Below are 17,759 nucleotides of genomic sequence, written 5' to 3' on the forward strand. Positions count from 1 at the left end.
GGGAAGGGTGCAAAGCAAAAAGGGGTGCAAAGAACGGGGGTTGCAGAGCAACGGGGGGGGAGGGGTGCGCACAGCAGAGGGTGTAGAGCAAAAACCACGCACGGTGGGGGGTGCTACAGAGCAGACCGAGGGGGGGCCGCTGCCGCCAGGTGAGCACCTGCCGAACCCCCAGTGCGCTACCGAACCGCCCCCGGGGCTGGGAGGGAGGCCGAGGGGGGAAAAAAGGGGGGGGTGGGGGGGCGGGCTGCGATGCAAATCGCGGTTCAGGAAATAGGCGGAGGAGGAGATTGAGAACGGGGGGGGGGGGGGGGGGGGGGCGGGGGGGAGAAATGGTTACTTCGGTAAAGTCGCAGCGCGGAGCCCCTCGCCGGGCGGCCCCGCAGGGGGGGAGGAGGGAGAAAAAAGGATAATAAAAAAAAAAGGGAGGCGAGGACGGGCGGCAATTGGCTGCGGCGCCCATTCTCTTCCGGGTTCCCAACGGCTCAAGTTTATTTTAGCGATTAAAAACAATTTTTTGCACTAAAGAAACAAAAAAGAAAATAAGCGTCACCCTGCGCAGGCAGCGCCCGGCCCCGCACTGCCGGTACCTGCTGGCGTTGCGCGGAATTTGCGCGCGGGGATCGGCTTTTTTCCCTTTTATTTTTTCGTTAATGATTTTTTTTCTCTAGGAGCGCAGAAAAGCGCTGAGCTCGGCAGATTCCCCCGCTCCCCCTCAGCCCCCCCCACCCCCGAGCGCCGCCCGTACGTGCGCGCCCGCTCCGTGCGCGCCTGCTGGAGCAGCCGCGGCCGCGCACAAAGGCGCGCAGGGACGGACCGGAGTACCGACCAATGGGAGCGTCGGGGCGGGGTGACGTAGCTCCCTGCTGACCAATCAACGCCGGGGGTGGGTGTTGCGACGTTTGAACTCCCCCGGGGGGAGGGGCGCACTTTTTTTTAAGGCTTTTTTTTTTTTTTTAAACCGGGATTTATTTTATTTTATTTATTTTTTTTCCTTTTCCGCCAAAGTTGGGGACGGAGCGGCCGAAACCTCCGCGTTAAGACACAAAATATTGAGGAAAAAAGAAAAAAGAGAGAGAGAGAGAAAAGTGCTATTTCCAAGAAAAAAAAAAAAGAAAAAAGGGAAAGCAAAGCAGGAATGTTGCGATGTAGCAAAAAGCTGAGTGGGGAAAAAAAGAGCACCAAGTTGCGCTCCCACCCGCGCAGCGCTGAGGAAACCCCTCCTGGCGGCGGCGTTCCTGGCTTTATCCCCCCCCCCCGTTTTACCCCCGCCCTCTTCGCGTTGCTCTGCGCGGCTGCGGAGCGCTTTGCGCGTAGCGCTCGGTCGCACCCCCAAACCTAGAGGGCGCAAAGAGCCGTCCCACGGCACGAAAAGTTCCCCGCGCGGGGAAGCGGGGCTCGGGGAGCAGACGCGGGGGCGGCAAGGAGCGCTGCGCGCAGCCCCCCACGGTATTTTCAGTCCGGGGAGCGCAGAGCTTAGCGCCGTCCCCGCTGCGCCCTTTGCCGTCGGGGCGACGGCGGTGGGAAGACGCCGTTCCCACGGGACGGACGGACATACGGACACACGGACGGGGCTCCCCGCGCGCGGGCTGGAGCGCGGCCAAACCCCAAAAACCCCAAAGGCTGCCGCTGCCAAAACAATGCGGGGCGGGCTTGGAGGCGCTTCTCCTCTCCGGAGCGGTGTTACGAGCCGGGAATTGAGCCGAAATTATGTTCGCGATGCTCCAACCCCCCCACGCCCCCATCTCCCCGGTTATTATTTTTATCCTTATTCTATTCTGATTTTCATTCTTATTTTCAAAGCGCACTAAGCACCGCACGACAAGTGCCAGCGCACCGGCAAAGTTCCGACGGCCGCGCCGCTCCCGCTGCCCCCATCCATCCCCGCACCCCGCCGCGTCCCCCCCCCCCCCCCCCCAAACCCTCCCTTCTCTCTCCCGCAGCCAAACTTTGCGCCGCGCGCTGCGGGGCGGAGGGAGGCGGTAGCGCCGCAGCCCCCTCCCCGCCCCTCCCCGCCCCCGCGGGCGGTGCAGAGCGGAGCGGGCGCGGAGCGGGCGCGCAGCGCGGCGCAGCGCAGCGCAGCGCGGCGCGGCGGGCGCTATGCCTTTAACGGCGCGCGGGGCAGGCATGCCGAGCGCGTAGTGCGGGAAAGTCGAGGCGGGGTTAAAGTTCAGCTCATGGAGCGGCTCCGCGCTGGCTGCAGTTTGGCAGAGTTGGAAATGTGAAAGCAAGAAGCAGGCTCGGGGCTCCCCCTCCTCTCCTCTCTCTCTCTCTTTTTTTTTCCTCTCTCTCCCTCTCTCCCCCCCTCTCCCCCTCTCTCTCCTCTCTCCCGCACACGCACACCTCCGCCCGCAGCCCCCCGCAGCAGTCATGTATTCTCCGCTCTGTCTCACGCAGGTAAGCGGCCGCGGGGCGCGATGGGGCCGCGCTGCGGGGCCGGGGCCGGGGCACGAACGCGGCCGCTTCGCCGAAACTTCAACTTTGTTGCTTTTCCCCCTCTCCCCCCTTTTCCCGCACGGCCATTTGTGTCGGCACATGGCTAATGGCGCCTACTTATTAACGCCGTAATTAAGAGCCGAGGGGCTGCGGGACGCCCCCCGCACGCCGCGCCCCGCCGGGTGCTTGGTCATCCGCGATCGATGCGGCGCCGCCGCCGCTCCCCGCGCCGCTCCGCTCCGTCCCCGCACCGCACCGCGGGGCTTCGGGGGGAGGGGGGATCCCCGCCGTCCCGCCGCTCTCCGCCCGCGCTCTCCCCGCTCTCTCCCCGCGCTCGACCCCGCCGCGTACCCCCGTTCTTCAACGCAGGGTGCGCCGTCTTCGCGCGGGGGTCGCCCCGACTCGTGCCGTGTCCCCCCCCCCCCCCCCCCCCGCACCGCTACCCGCCCGCGGAGCGCCGCCCGCGCAACTTTTGCGCCCCTCGCGTGTGCGGGACGGGCGGCTCGGGCCGGGGGGGTTCAGCCCGCGGTGCCCCCGGGGTTGCGCGGCCGCGTAGAGCCCCCCCCACCCCCCCCACCCCGCGCACTGCTGCAGGACGCTAAATTGCACACCTCCAATTAGCAGGATATAATGGTTTAACGAGGAAACGCTTTGTGGCGGGCTCCTACCCCAGATTATTTCCTCCTGCAGGAGATTTTGACTCCATTATTCTTATTAATTTAATTTGAATTTTATTTTATTTCCTTTTTTTTTTTTTTTTCTTTTTTTCTTTTTTTTTTTTTTTTTTTTTTTGCCGGCAAGAAAGCCTCTCCGGGAGCTTTCCAGCAAGAAAAGGCGACAAAACGCAGCGAGAGGGCGGGAGACGCCAAACTTTATCCCCTTCCCTTTGCGGGGCCCCCCCCGGCCCCCAGTGCCTGCAGCCGCAGGGCCGGGGCTCAGGGCAGCCCCGCACACAGCAGCCCGACCTGGCACCCACGGCCCCGGCTGCCGCGGGGCACAGCGCGTCGCCCCACGTGCGGGGCTGGCAGGGCCTGGCTGTGCCACGGGGACATGTAACCCCAACCCACGGGACGGGGCTCTCCATCCCGATCCCCCATTACTTTATTCTTATTATTTTTTTTTTTTCCTTATTTCTATTTTTTTTTTTTCCTATTAAAAAATCTTGCATTCTTGTTGCACACTTGGAAAAACTGAGGCGAGGGTGAGAGGCCTCCCGAGGAGCTCCTTCCCTCCACAGCCCCATTGGGTGCTCCCTGTCATTCCCGACAGGAGTGGGGTAGCCCTTCCCCATGGCTTGGCTGTTTTTCCCTCCAGGATTCCTATTTCTCCTTCCAAGATCGATGGGAGCATTTATTGATGGGAGTTTGGGAAGGGAGTTTTTTTGTGTGTGTGCGTCTTTTTTCATTTGGATGAAGTTTTGGTTCAGATTTAAAGGGAAAGTGGTTTGGAAAGGCAGACACAGAAACCAGAGTTGGAGCGCGTTGGTCCCAGCGCTGTACCTGGATGGCACCAGGTTTTGTGTCATCTGTCAGGAAAGCCCCAGCACTGTCCGTGTCTGCAGAGGATCTCGGAAGCGGCTGGGGAACATATGCCCATCTCCCAATAGATTTACAAGCAAACGGATTGTAAAAATATTCACAAGGGTTGCTGCGGCCGGCTTAATTTCGAGAGGATCCACAGAGATACTGTATTTCTCAGGACTCCTGTAGGTTACCTTGTTTCCAGGCAGTGCTGGGGCTCTGGCTGCACCTTTTGCCCTCTCGGAGCAGTGCTGCTCAGGGCCGAGGGCCGCGGCGGCCAACTTTGGGCACCGTGCAGCACAACTTTCCTCCTGCACGGCCGCCTGCGTGCAGCCCGAGGGCTCAGCATCCGTCCTGCTCACACGCTCTGAAAGTTTCCCTTTGGGCAGTTTTGGGGACAGGCAGAGCTTCTCTCCTTTTCGCTCCTTAAACCCTTTCTGCAGCCAGGCTGCGGGCAGCCCTGCACATCTGTTAGCATATTTGCACTGACACACTTCCAAAAACTTTTCTTTTTTTTTTTTTGCTATAATAATACCCCCAAATCAATAATGTGCTGTGCAGACCCGCTCCCCTCCCACCCCGCAATCCCGGCGCTGTGCTCTCCATGCCACGGTGCCGGCCGAGCTGCAGGCTGTGCTGTGCCGGGGCTGCGGGTCGCTGTGCGAGCCATTAACCTCTTCTCGCCGTGCACCATTTTGAGCAGCACCCGGAGCCTGGCACGGCCTCTCACCTCCCGCTGCCTCCAGCCCTTGCTTTCACACCGCCTTTTTTTTGTTGATTTTTTTTTTTTTTCCCCAGCTCTTTTCAAGTGCTTGTTGGTTTTTTTTTTTATAGATATATATTTTTTCCTGTGTTGCCGCTCCCTCCCCGCTCAGGTTCCCGCTGTAGGAACGGGCTGTAGCGCAGGTTACAGCAGCTCGCTCTTGGATGGCTTCCAGCGTCGAGCCAAAAAAGTCCCGAGCACATGAGATCCGTCAGGACAAAGCGCTGCAGAAAGCAGAAAAGTTGCAATATTTCAGCCCCACCAAGACGTGCTCAGCGAGCGCTCTGCTCGCAGCAGTGCTCCGCGCAGTCCAGCAGCGCTCTGTGTGCACACAACCTGCACCCCACAAAGGCCTTTTCCCCTCTAAGAGGGGCAGGAGGAGCAGGAGCGAGCTTTGGGGTTTTGGCAGCTCGCAGGGAGCTGCGGTCCATCTCCTTCCCTCCCTCATAGAGGAGAGAGAGCAGCTCCGCGTGCGCCTTCGTCCACTTTGTGAATCTGCCGGCTGCAAACTCTTGGCAATCTTTTTTTTCTTTTTCCTTCCCCCCCACCCAAACTTTATTGAAATTTGAAACTATGATCTCCTCTATTCAGTACAGGAGGGGAGGGAAAAAAAAGGGGGGTAAAAAAAAAGGAATGTGTCAATCATCAGAGTGATTTGTTTTATTTTACCTGCTTTGGTGTTAATGCTCATCCATCGTCCAGTGGTTCCTGCGCGGCACTGCGCTGGGTGGATGGCTCTGTATGTTCTGCGCTCAAAGTAAAAATGACCGCTGTGACACCGCTATGGATGGAAGTATTTACAGCGTAAGGGCCGTCAGAATCAGTGCGGGGGAACCTTAGGGGAAGTCAGTAGGAGCTCCTGAGTTAGGGCAGCGGCTGCTGATGGGTATTTCTGCTGCTGAGTGCACAACTTCTCGTCATTATTTGAAAAGAAATGTAACTTCAAATAATGTTATCAGAAGGATGTGAGGTTTCTGTTTTTACAATGGCATTTACAGCCCGAAATGATTTGGGTTGGAAACACGCTCCGTGCAATCATTTCATTACTCAAAAGTTAACTAATGTGAACCCCCAGCGCTGCCCTGCGGGACGGGACAGCGGCTCTCCTGTGTGCAGCAGCTGCTGTGCATCCCCGCAGGGCCCAACCTGAAGGCTGGAGGCACCCAGCCTTCAAGCAGCGGGATCGGGCCCTGCGGCCTTGGGATCAGGCCCTGCAGGCAGTGGGATGAGGTTCTACGTGTGGTGGGATCGAGCCCTACAGGCAATGGGACCGGGCCATGCAGCAGTGGGATCGGCCCGCGGGCGCTGTGACGTGCGCTGCACTCATTCATTTGGTGTAGGAACTGAGAGTGCGGCCCCAGCATGGCACAGCCTGGGTTGATCCCTCTGCTGGTTTATGTGATGCTTTTTGAGGATATTGATCGATATCTGCATGATAGATATGTATCTAAATTTATATTTATTTCTACAAAAGTAAAGGGGTCTTGCTCGCATTTTTCTGTGGTCAACAGAACTGTAATTGTACTTACTTTGTGCCTGGGCACAGGGGGATCTGTAGCACATCCTTGCACAGAACAGTGTCTCTGGATGGCAAAACTAACTTCCCAAGTCTGGAGTTTCTTTTTGATTGTCTGAAAATCCAGCCCAACATACTAAAAAAGATAATAATTATTGGTGCCTTTGCATGAGTCGTGCCAAGGTTTTCTGTCACTGCATTTTTCAGTTTTTGGAGTCTCCTTTTAGTATTTGAAATCCTAAAATGCCGCAATGTCACATTAAAATTTGAATTTTATTTTTTTTAATGGACTGCAATTCTCACTTTTAATTTTTTTTTTTTACTTTTTTAAAATTTTTTTGAACAATATTCAGTGTTTTCTAAGCTTTCAGCTGGGTGGCCGCAGCGCTTCGTCCTCCAAGCAGAGCACTGCGGCCGTGTTTGCGCGCACGGTTCCGTCGGCGCGTTACTGCACGGTGCGCTGCCATTTCCAAGTGTATCTTTGGGAAAGTTTTGCTATACTTCAGACTTCCCCACACAAACAGGGATTGGCATCCGAGCGATCCGAATTTGCCAAATTGGCGGGCACACACTGGCGACGCCGCAAGCAGCGGGGTCAGGGAGGGAGCAGAGGGAGATACGTGCCGCGAGCGGCCGAGTCCCTGCACCCAGCCGGCCCCGTGCCTTTAACTCCTTCCACCCTTTTCTCCACCAAACCAGGGCTGGGGACCCAATCCCGGTCCCGCTGCGCCTTTCGGGGGGTTGGGGCCGCTCGGCTCTCTTCGGGCCTTGCTGCGCTTTGCGTGACACCGACGCTTCTCTGTGACTTTTTCAGGATGAATTTCATCCCTTCATCGAAGCACTTCTGCCTCACGTCCGAGCGTTTGCGTACACATGGTTCAACCTGCAAGCCCGAAAGAGAAAATACTTCAAAAAACATGAGAAACGCATGTCAAAAGAGGAAGAGAGGGCCGTGAAGGACGAACTCTTAAGTGAAAAACCCGAGGTAAAGCAGAAATGGGCATCAAGACTTCTGGCAAAGCTTCGGAAAGATATCAGGCCTGAATTTCGGGAGGATTTTGTTCTCACAGTCACAGGAAAAAAGCCTCCGTGTTGCGTCCTTTCCAATCCAGACCAGAAGGGCAAGATGAGAAGAATTGACTGCCTTCGCCAGGCAGATAAGGTCTGGAGGTTGGACCTCGTTATGGTGATTTTATTTAAAGGTATTCCGCTCGAAAGTACTGATGGCGAGCGCCTTGTAAAGTCCCCACAGTGCTCTAACCCCGGGCTGTGCGTACAGCCCCACCATATAGGAGTTTCTGTTAAGGAACTCGATTTATATTTGGCATACTTTGTGCACGCCGCAGGTAAGTGCCTTTCTATACCACTTCTCCACCTCGCGCGTCTGCGTCCTGGCGGGTTTGGTGCGGGTGGGAGGGAGCGCGGTCCCAAATCTGCCTTTTTACACTGGGCTGTGGGGAGCACAGCTCTTGTTTTCCCGGGGTTAACGGCAGTTTGGTGTTTGGGGCACTTTGCTCAAGTGTTATCCAGGCTTCTTTTATTTCTCTATTTTTATTCTGCGGTGGAGGGAATGTGGGGAGAATTGTCAATTTTTTTTTTTTTTTTAATTGTTTTACCTCTAAAATTAACTTTGTATCTGTTACGCATGAAGCTGTTGGAGAGGGTTGGGATACCCGATGTCAGGGCTGCCAGGCTTCCTCACCTGGAGAGATGGGAAAGGGAGAGGAGCCCCAGTCGGCAGCTGGAAGGTGCAGATAACAGATGTGACGTTGTCATTTTGGGTAAAAAATTGGGAAAATGAGACCAAACATTTTTTTTTTTTTAAAAAAAAAAAAGACAGCCTTAAAACATCATAGTCTATGTATGCACAAAATATCTGGACAGTTCTTGAAACAAATTCTTCATTGAATAATATTGTACGTGGGGAGGGCTGAAATGTTTTAATCTGTGATGAAATGGAAAACGCGGGGGTCCCCAAACTTCTGGGGTTGCCTCAATGTGTGAGAGGTTGAGCAGAGGGCTGGGGTGGAAAACAACATGGCATCGTGTCTCTGATGGGCGATTGTGCTGCAGAAAAATGCAAGCAAGTGCAGCGCTGGGTCCTGGTTGTCCAATACGGGACATAGAGAGGACATGTGTAGGGTGGATATGGGACGTGTGGGTTGGCCTGGCTTCAGGCTGGCCTGCAAGTTGAGAGGCTGGGCAGGCAGGGAGGGCAGAGGGTGAGGGCGGGATCATACCTATGCAGACCCTGTATATATAAGTATATAGGAAAGCATGGCACATTGCAGCACTGGGAGCTTGTGCGGCCCTCCTCGTGCTATCCACACAGCCAGCACCCAGCCCTGCAGCATGATCGAACCACGCTCACCTTCCTGCCGCCCAAAGGCTGTATTTGCTCTGTGCTTTGTTATGTGGCACGGAGAGGGGATTACCAGCTGCTTTGAACTGAGGGGAGAACGGGACCAGAGCTCTGCCCTGAGCTTTTAGTTTTTTTTTTAGGATGCTAAATACCGGTCCCTATTGCATTTCCTAAAGGCAGAGCGGCCTTCTGCACAGGGGCAGGGTTGCCAGCAGAAAGCAGCGGCTGGGTTCAGTCTGCGGGAAGGATCACAGGGACACAGGACGGGGAGAAAAGGGGAAATCCAGGCGTTGGCGCTGCGAGGAGCCAGAGGTTCTCTTCCTGCTGCAGCAGCCAGGCAAGAGACACCGTAAAAGTTCAATATTGTGATTAGGGATATAACATCTTATCAGCGTGCCGCTGGCAAACACTACCCTTGATAGCAAACTGATGTATTCCTGCGCTCATCGTCAACGGGCAGTGGCTGCACTGACTGTTGGAGCTGCTTGCTGTAGAACATTGGTGCAGGGCTTGGGACGTGGGTGCTGTGGATTTGCAGGGTCTCTCTGCAGCGAGCAGCGGCTGCACACCGTGCCGTGGTTCTGGCTGCAGTGCGCTGTGCTCGTTGTGCTGCAGGTTTGCTGCCGCACCGCCACGGGGACAAAGCAATACTTAGGATGTATCGCGGGGCGGGCGTCCCCTGTGTCACTGCACAGAGGTGTGCTGGAAGCATCATCTGTGGGCTACCTTTTTTTTTTCCCCTTTTTTCCTCTCTTTTTTTTCCCCCCTCCGAGGTATCCCAGCAGTCTTTGTTGCACCTGAACATTGGCCAAGTTGCCAGCCATTGGTTCCCGCAGACCCGCAGTAATGGCAGCTTGTGCCATGTGCGCAACAGGAACGGTACAAAAGGAAAATATTAAGGGTCCTTTGTCTGTAGCTCCATCAGGGCTGCCTCCAGCAATGTATGGACCGGGTAGCTCCGGGGAGGAAGGCGCCAGCACAGATATTAGGTAGGCCGGTCAACTTACATATAGCGGATTTGACAAGCATCTGCTATAGTACAGAAGATTTGTAAACACTAAACAATGTTTTTACCTCCTTAAAAGTTTTGAGAAGTTGCCAGTATTGGCAGGAGGCACAGACTCTGAAACGTGCTTGGAGATATGTGCCAAAACCATTGTGACCTTTTCACCCGTACTGCTTTTTCTTCTCTCTTTTCTTTTTTTTTTTAACTCTTCTCTTTTTTGAGGGAGCGTTCCCTTCCAAGATGCCTTATTCGAGATGGCTTCTGCAGCGAGATGTCCCTTTCCTTCTAAACATGTACCATAATTACTGCTTTGAATCCACGCTTTTTCTTCAGTAGGCACTATCATCTGTAAGGGAACACATGTGCTCAGATTTAAATAGTGCTTCTCACAAAGCTACTGAAATCAATTATTCCCTTTAAGAACTGGCTAGAAAGAGAAAACAAAAATATGCAAATACACAAACGACATGTCATTTTCGTTAAAAAATAGGAGGGGAGAGGAAAGGAAGATCGGTGTTCTGTGAATTAGAGGTTGACCAGAAATGTATTGAAATTTAGAGTACTGCTCTCCGTTTGCAGTTTCTAATCTGCTTAACTAAAAGCAGGTGGCATTTCCATACCCTAAACTTGGGTTTGCTTTTTAGTTTTCCCTTATTCTGCGCTTGTATCAAATGACAAGTTGGAAACCATTGTGGCAAACCGTTTTCTTTGTGGGAGTCGAACAGTAAAGCTAATTTATGGCCAGTCCTTTACCAGATGATCTGTATCAGAATCTGCAATATACTAGGCACGTGGCAAGGTCACAATTTAAGTTGTTAAGGTCACAACCTTAGCCACCAGGCATTTGACCTTTTAGATAAAGTTAACCTTTGTTCATTAGTAGGCACTCAACCGAGAACTTTCAGGAGTTTTTTACTGCTTTGGAGTTCCTTCTGCTAATGTGATCAGATTGGAGGAAAAGCTCGCCATGGAAGTAGTTAAATTTTGTGCAAGGTCCCAGTTCTGCAGGCTTTGGCAGTGGGCAGGGCTGGATGGCTGGATGGCGGGCTGGGAAGCGACGCTGCGATGCCCGATTCTGGCTTTTTTGGAAGGCCGCTGTTCCAGTCCCAGGCAAGTTGTGCCAGCCAGGTAGTTCTGGGGGAGAAAGGCCTTCAGTCTTTTGGAAGGACATTTAAAAATGTGAAATTTAAGGAAAAGCTGGGGATGGCTTTTTATTTAAATGAGCTGTTTTTTTTTCCCGCTTCTCTTAACATTTAAAATAAGAGCCAGCAAAGATGCAAGAAGTCAGCGTTATTTCTGCAACAGCAATACTGAGGGTCTAAATGCAGCCCGTGGCCATTGCCCGGGCAGCAGTGTATGGCACATGACCTTGAACTTTAGACGGACCCATTTACGGTTCCCTTTGGCAGATTTGAAACATTTCTACCTGGAGCACCGCAGGAAAGCCCCAGTCAGAATAAGGCAGAGCCCGGCAAATAAAGCAAGGTAGCCGAAATGCTGCGGAGGCATCGCTTAGCTCTGAGTCTGAGAGGTGCATCCCTCTTTGCACCGTGATCTTTTAGTACAATTGTTATTGATTGTTGCTGCATTAATCCCGCTAATAGCCGCGGCCGGCCGGCGGTGCGGCGGTGTGAGAGGTGCTCTGACAATGCCGTGCATCACGGAAAGAGCTGCCGCAGCATCTCCAGCTCTGCAAAAGTCTGGCGTTCGGCTGTGCAAAGTATTGCTGGCTCCTATAGGACGCACACCATATTGTTTACTTAATTATGCCGTAGCGAAGGCTCGTTTTTAATTATTTAGACGACTTCCTCGCTTTGCTGTGATACCACGTTTATTATTTAATTTAAAATCAAAAGGGCTTCGCTACTGTTAGTATTTGATGCATTTTACTTTTGTTTTGGCTACGTTATTGTCATTCCTCCGTACAGTAATCCAGATCGCCGTGATATGCAGATTGGCCAGATGGTCATGTTAACAGATTGAGAACCCACTTCCCACTGCTAAAGAGCAGGTGTAAGATCAGTGGGTTTTTTTTTTTGTTTTTTTTTTTTTCCCTTTCCTCCCAAGTCTCAACCAAAATGCTCTTTAGACAGCCCATAATGGTAGTTAAAAAGAGGCACATTTCAAATGGTGTTTGTTCTGTGAAGATAATATGTAATAGACATGTCGTTTTTACGTGTATCTGAAGACTTTTAAAGCATCCGTGACATTTCCTCCACATAGAAGGCTTTTGAAAACCTAATTCCAATACACGGCTGTTCCAGCGTGCATCAAAACCATTCTTTAAAGTTTTGTTTGTGATGTTAATGGTCCCCATGCCTTTCTGCAGAACACAGGGCTTATTGCATTGACTCTTACCAAACTGCTCAGCCAGCCTTGCGGCCGGTGCCGCGGTGTGCTGGGCTCCCCGTGCACGGCCGGGGGAGATGTGGGGACTCACTGCATGGATTTTTCATTTCCATCAGTTTTGGCCATTCAGCTCCGTGTATATGTTCAAAGAAAAAGAGTGAAATGAAGCCGTCTCGTAGTATTTCTGCCCTCGAGGAATAACAGGAGGAGGCAGATTTAGCATTACTTTAGGCAAAAGGTTCCTGTATGGCAGCAGTGCTGGAAAACTGTGTGTGTGCCCCACGTGGAAGTGACTGAGGACACATCCCTGGCTCCCAGACAGCGGCCGCCCAGCAATCCCACACCCTGCGTGGCACAGAAAGATACCTCCATCTATCGGTGCTTTCTGTTTTGGGGCGCGGGGCGGGCAGCTCTGCGGGGCGGGAGGTGACAGGAGCAGGATTTAGGTCGGGACAACTGCGTTCCCCACACTGCTGTAACCGAGCTGGTGAGTATCTGTGATAATGCAGACACTAAGTGGTGCGGCACTCGGGACGGCCTGCTCCGTCCCAAAGGCCTGGCAGGAGTTCAGTCATGTGGTTTAGCTTTCCCCTTTCTCCAACAACAACAACAGCAACAACAAATAAACACTGGGCGAAGGCGTGTGCGATCTGCTCAGGATGTTTTCCAGGTGATGGGGCAGGCTGCCGTTTCCGTGCCTTCCTGCCCGGAGGTGTGGGGCCGGAGCTGGCCTTGGCTGGAGAGCAGCGAGCTTTGTGCGCTGGTGAGAGCCTTACCCAACGCTGCTGGCTTGTCTACAAGCGACTGCGCTTTTATATTTCCCTTCTTTTCCACCCAATGATGAATAGCATTAATTTAGATCTATTTAAGGCGAGTGTGGGAGAAACCACAATCTTTGTTGTGGTCACTGCTGTACACAGCGGGGCTGAATGTTTCTCTTGGTTGAGGCCTCAAAGCTGAATCTGGAGAACCCAAAACATCGTGTCAGCTTTTCAAACCCTTGAAAGAGACAGTGGAATCCTAATTGTTCATAAAACCCGCTATTTATTATTATGATTCTGTATTTTCAGTCTTTCTCTCCATTTGGATGTAAAGGAAAGGGCATCCCTTGCCTCGCTCTCCCTCCCCTCAGTGCTTCCCCTTGGCATCCCAGCCCCGGCAGCACCCCCAGCACAGCCCCCGGCCCCAGCCCTGCTCCAAGGGCTGCGCACCCACAGCGCTGCCCCAGGGCTCTCGGGGACCATCATTGCTGGGGCTGCTGCTCCTGAGCCGTCCTCGCCCGGTGCTGCCCCCGCACTGCTCAGCCTGGTGCGGGCAGGAGCTTGAGCCGCAGATTGAATTACAGGCTGTAAATTCAGGGCAAATTATTTTAGCTTCCTAACAGCGGCCGACCCTGCGTGTTTCCTCACGGTGGTGAGGACTCTGGGTAGAGAAGAGCTGTTGTTAAAGCTGTGTCAGTTCATTTTTTTTCCATCCTTGCGGCGTTCTTCTCTTCATCCGTTACATCTGTGGTTATTGTTGGTTAATGGTAGCCACCAAAAAGACAGCTCCATACCCACGATGAACAGGGGAGCTTTGTTCGAACCACATGTTGTAGATGAGCATTCTGTGCCCAGTTCTGATGCCCTGGTGGGTCCCTCATGGCAGCGTAGTCCCACTGGAAGAGATATTTACACATTCTGGGGAAGTGTTTCTGTGCTCCATGCCGGTGCCCAGGGATGTGCTGGCTGGGTGAGCTCAGCCCTGCTGGAAGCCTGGCAGGACGACGTGGCCACCATGAGGTGGGCCCGTGCCCACAGGGTGCGCGGGGCCCTCCATTTTGTGTGCCAGCTTCGGGCATGTGAGTGCAAAATGGAGAATGGAGCGGCTCGCTGTGTTTCTGTCGGTCTGGCTTTGCCCACAGGATGGGGAAGGTTGGCTGGGGCTGGCCTGCTCACCGAGGAGCTTATGGAAATCTTCCATTTTGAGGAAAAAATCACCAATTATTGGCTTTTTTTATTGCTGGGTCCGTTCTGCACGCTTGTGCCTCTGGAAGGCGGCAGGCGGGCAGCTCACTCACTCCCTCATGTTTGGGAAGAGCGCCCATAGCCAAGTGTGGAGCTGATGCTGCCCTGATGGCATGCAGACCCTGCAGTGAGGCCAGGGGGTCCCGAGGGCGTCCATCCGTGAGCTCCTCTTGGGTGCCGCACTCCTCCAGGCCCCCCATGTCCAGCTCAACATTCCCGCATCCCCGCAGGCTTCGGAGCACATCCGTGCCGTCAGATGAGCGAGATAAAGTCGAGATGGGTTTAATGACATGCTATTCTGAAAGTTTCCTGGACTTCATTGTTCATAACTTGGACCCGGATTGGGTTATTTACACATGAGGATTAAAAAGCTGCAAACAACTGTGTGATTTTGGGGCTGAAAGCAATTAGCATATGTGGGCAGGAGGATACGCTGCATGTCTGCGTTCCTTTAAAATATAAATCACAGTTATTTAATTACATTTTGAGAGGGCAGATTTAGGATATACTGCAAAATGCATTACCTATTATACCAACATGATAATCTTATTAACCTTGCTTTCTACTTTTTAATTTTATTGTGCACCCTGCATAACTCTTATGATATCAAAAATAATTACTTGGAGAATACATGATGTCAGAGGTCCAATATGACATTTATCTTCACAAGTGAGGAGACGGCTATCTTGTGCATTGCGTAACAGTATGGCAGGCATCAGGCAGGGCCACGCTGGGGAGAGGAGGCGAAGATGAGTATCGTCAGACGTTAATGTATATGCATGCATTTGGAGGTTTGTGTTATAGCCAAGGGCCAGCTCAACCAAACTTGCTGAAATTTAGCATCATTGGGCCTCCTTATGCTCCTTGCAGTATAAAGCCTGAATGTCATACCTGCATTCCCAACACAACACTTTTAGGTGAGCCAGTATTTCAGAGCAGCTCCATGCATTCAGCTCTGATCCATCCAGTTGGATTCACTGCTAAAATCTGCACCCTCCATAACGCTCCTGCCAAGGGCAGTGCCTACCTCCCTCTTTCTCCGTCCTTCTCTCCTAATGTGTGATATATGTTGATATTTTCCCCTTATTTCATGAGGGAATGGGTGAGGGTGATGGGTAAGGGGAAACAAATGCCATAATAATATCCCTTTTCAGAAGAATATAGTTTAATTTTGTGTGTGCGTGCAGCAGCTGCCATTGGCAAGCTGTCGTCTTTGTTGCCATGGGCTTTTTTTTGCATGCGTGCCAGAACATGATTGGATGTTTCAGCATGTTCATGTTTTGGGGTGAGATATATCTGTAGTGAATCACAGAACTGTCATTGGACTGGGGGGTTTCCAAGGCAGGGTCAATCAGCCAGGTGAGCTGACAGTGCCTGGTCGTTATCTGCTCGGGTCAGTGGTACAAAACTTTCTGTTTTTTTCAATGATGTAAAAAGGTTATAAAAAAACATCACCATGTGAAGGGTTTGTGCACGGGAGGACGTGTCATGGTGGTCTCCTCCAGCGTGGCACCCAATGGTGGGAAGGCCAGCAGTGTCATCTCGGGGACCAGCAGTGCTTTTGTCCTGCCCATCTCACCTGCTTGGTGCTGGCAACCCATTCTGGCCAACACTGTGGTATGTTGTGTGCCTGGCTGGTGGCACTGGTGGCTTTGTGCTCCCAGAGACCCCACCCAGCGATGCGCAGTCCCGCTGCAGGCTGAGGGACAGGGCTTGCTGTGCAGTCAGGGTGTGCTGTGCTTTTACATGGGACATAAAACCAATGCTGCGTTGTCTGCAAGAGCTGTAGGTTGCAGCAAATCCTCCTGACCCTGCTGCCGTGGCACTGCGCCGTGACCACAGAGGTGTAGCTATTTTTCCTGCTCTTTGGTTTCATCCATTTGTCATATTAGTAACATGACTGATAGCATTAGCAGCTAAACAAGACCAAAACCCTCTCAGCACCATCCTCTGTGGTGCACATATCCCTTCTGGTCCCAGCGCTCGTTGCCCCATTCTAAGGTACTTTGGAAGTGATGCCTGCAGGCATCATCCCTATGTGCAAAATACATTTGCAAGCTCAGGAGAAACATCTCATCAGAAGGCATCTCAGAACAGCCCCCAGGCCTGGAGCAGTCCTACCCGCAGCCCTGGGCAGTGGGGAAGTTTGCAGGGTGTGTGCAGGCAGTGTGCAGCCCGCTCTGTGGAGGCTGCGGGACAGAGAACTGAGCGCGGAGTGGGGTGTTGAGACAGCTTTATTCATGTTGTGTTTTTCTGCGCCTACGGATTTAGTCTTGTGTGTGAGGTACAGATAATGAGCTGCATGAGCTTTGCAATAAACAGCGCGTCTGGTTAAATTACCGTTGGAATATTTTGGTGTTTAAAGGCAGTACATGTGTTACAAAATACCTTGTAATGCACCGAGCGAGCATAGTGAACCCCTGTAAAGGTATCAAAGACAAGTTAGGTAGTAGTAGCTACATTTATTGTCAAGATAAACGCTAACTGGAGGTTTTAATACAGAAATACGTTGTCAATCAGATTTCATCCTAAGGATATTCACTGAAATTCTTGTCTGATTGTTTTACCCAGTACGGCTTTAATTTGATATGGAAGGAAACAGCCAAATCCCCGAGTGATGCTGGAAACTCAGGGTAAAATTTAAATTTAATTCTCTTTTCTTTTTTTCTTTCTTTATTTTTTTTTTTTTTTGGTGTGTGTGTTTATTTATTTATTTATTTATTTTCTTCTTCTTTTTAAGGCAAAGTAGCTTCAAGTAAATTAGAAGAATGAATTCTTTGTGGCAGGATGCTTTTCTAAAGCACAGCTATTGTAGTGATCCCTTTTAGGCAGAGATAGCCACTGCAATGCTCGCATTGTGTAGTGACAAGGACTTTTCCTGACGCGATGAGGACTTCATTAAAAGTAGCCAATGGACCTATTTACATTTGTTACTGTGTTCGAAAGTAAAAAGTAGTTGTTGTACAGCTATAAAGTAAATCCCAAACTGTTTTGTATTAAAGCTTCACAAATGGCTTGTGTTGTAGGGAGGATTGGCCTGACCAGTGACCGCAGCCTTGTGAGCATGGGTTGGGTGTTGTGCAGCAGCTGGGGGCTGTCTGATCTTTCCAATACGGGTACATGGGTGAGATGGAAAACTGAAATAATATTCCTAAAGCCCACTTTAAACATGGACAGTGTTTCTTTTTCTGATCATAAGCTCGAGCTCAAAATCATGGTAGGGATTTTGAGTGCAAACCAGTTGTCTTCCATGTGTGCGGCCTTTAGTAATAAACTCTTGTATGAAAAAGGGAGGTTTTGTGTCCAGGGCATAAAGCTGCAGGAGGATGGCACAAGCAGGGTCCATATCCCATTTTGGCTCTCTATGCTTATACCAGTGAGGAGCTCCTTATGGGCTCATTGCCTCTGCCCAGACCTCTTTGCATGCAGGGCTTAGACTGAAGGACACTGTGCTGTGCGTGGCTGCATGCTGTGGGGCAGGATCCTCATGGCAAGAGTAGCAGTGGGAGTTTCCTGGGTGAGACTGGGTGCAGGCAGGGTACTACTACCACTGTAGCCAGGGGGCTGCCAGCATCCCAAGGCAGAGCAAAAAGAGTGGGAGCTGAAAAGGAAAATGGGATGGGTTTGTTCATGCAATTCTGCAACACGGGGCGGCAGCGCCTTTGAGTGGATAAGTCTGCTTTGAGAGCCTTGAGAAACTCACTCTGTTCACACAAGCTGTGTTTAACATTAATACTCTTTCCTGAGTAAACGGGATGATGATTTCTCGGCCGCCATGCTCGTGTTTCTGCTCGGCCTTCGTCT

General features: G+C 52.0%; 1 protein-coding gene across 20 annotated transcripts in view; it reads left to right on the forward strand.

Moving 5' to 3' along the window:
• The window catches only part of NFIA (nuclear factor I A), a 331,643-nt gene that overhangs the window by 91,345 nt on the left and 222,539 nt on the right, over positions 1-17,759 (forward strand). For 10 of the 20 annotated variants that reach the window (XM_072343418.1, XM_072343424.1, XM_072343425.1 and 7 more), the window contains exons 1-2: positions 2,040-2,394; positions 7,047-7,578. In XM_072343418.1, coding sequence (XP_072199519.1) covers positions 2,368-2,394; positions 7,047-7,578 — 559 coding nt within the window. In that variant the 5' untranslated portion in view covers positions 2,040-2,367. Of the gene's footprint in view, positions 1-2,039; positions 2,395-7,046; positions 7,579-17,759 lie in introns of those variants that run through there. The other 10 variants (XM_072343414.1, XM_072343416.1, XM_072343415.1 and 7 more) reach the window with 1 other exon arrangement.

This window comes from Excalfactoria chinensis, chromosome 8, assembly GCF_039878825.1.
Source record: "Excalfactoria chinensis isolate bCotChi1 chromosome 8, bCotChi1.hap2, whole genome shotgun sequence".
NCBI classification, from domain to species: Eukaryota; Metazoa; Chordata; class Aves; order Galliformes; family Phasianidae; genus Excalfactoria; species Excalfactoria chinensis.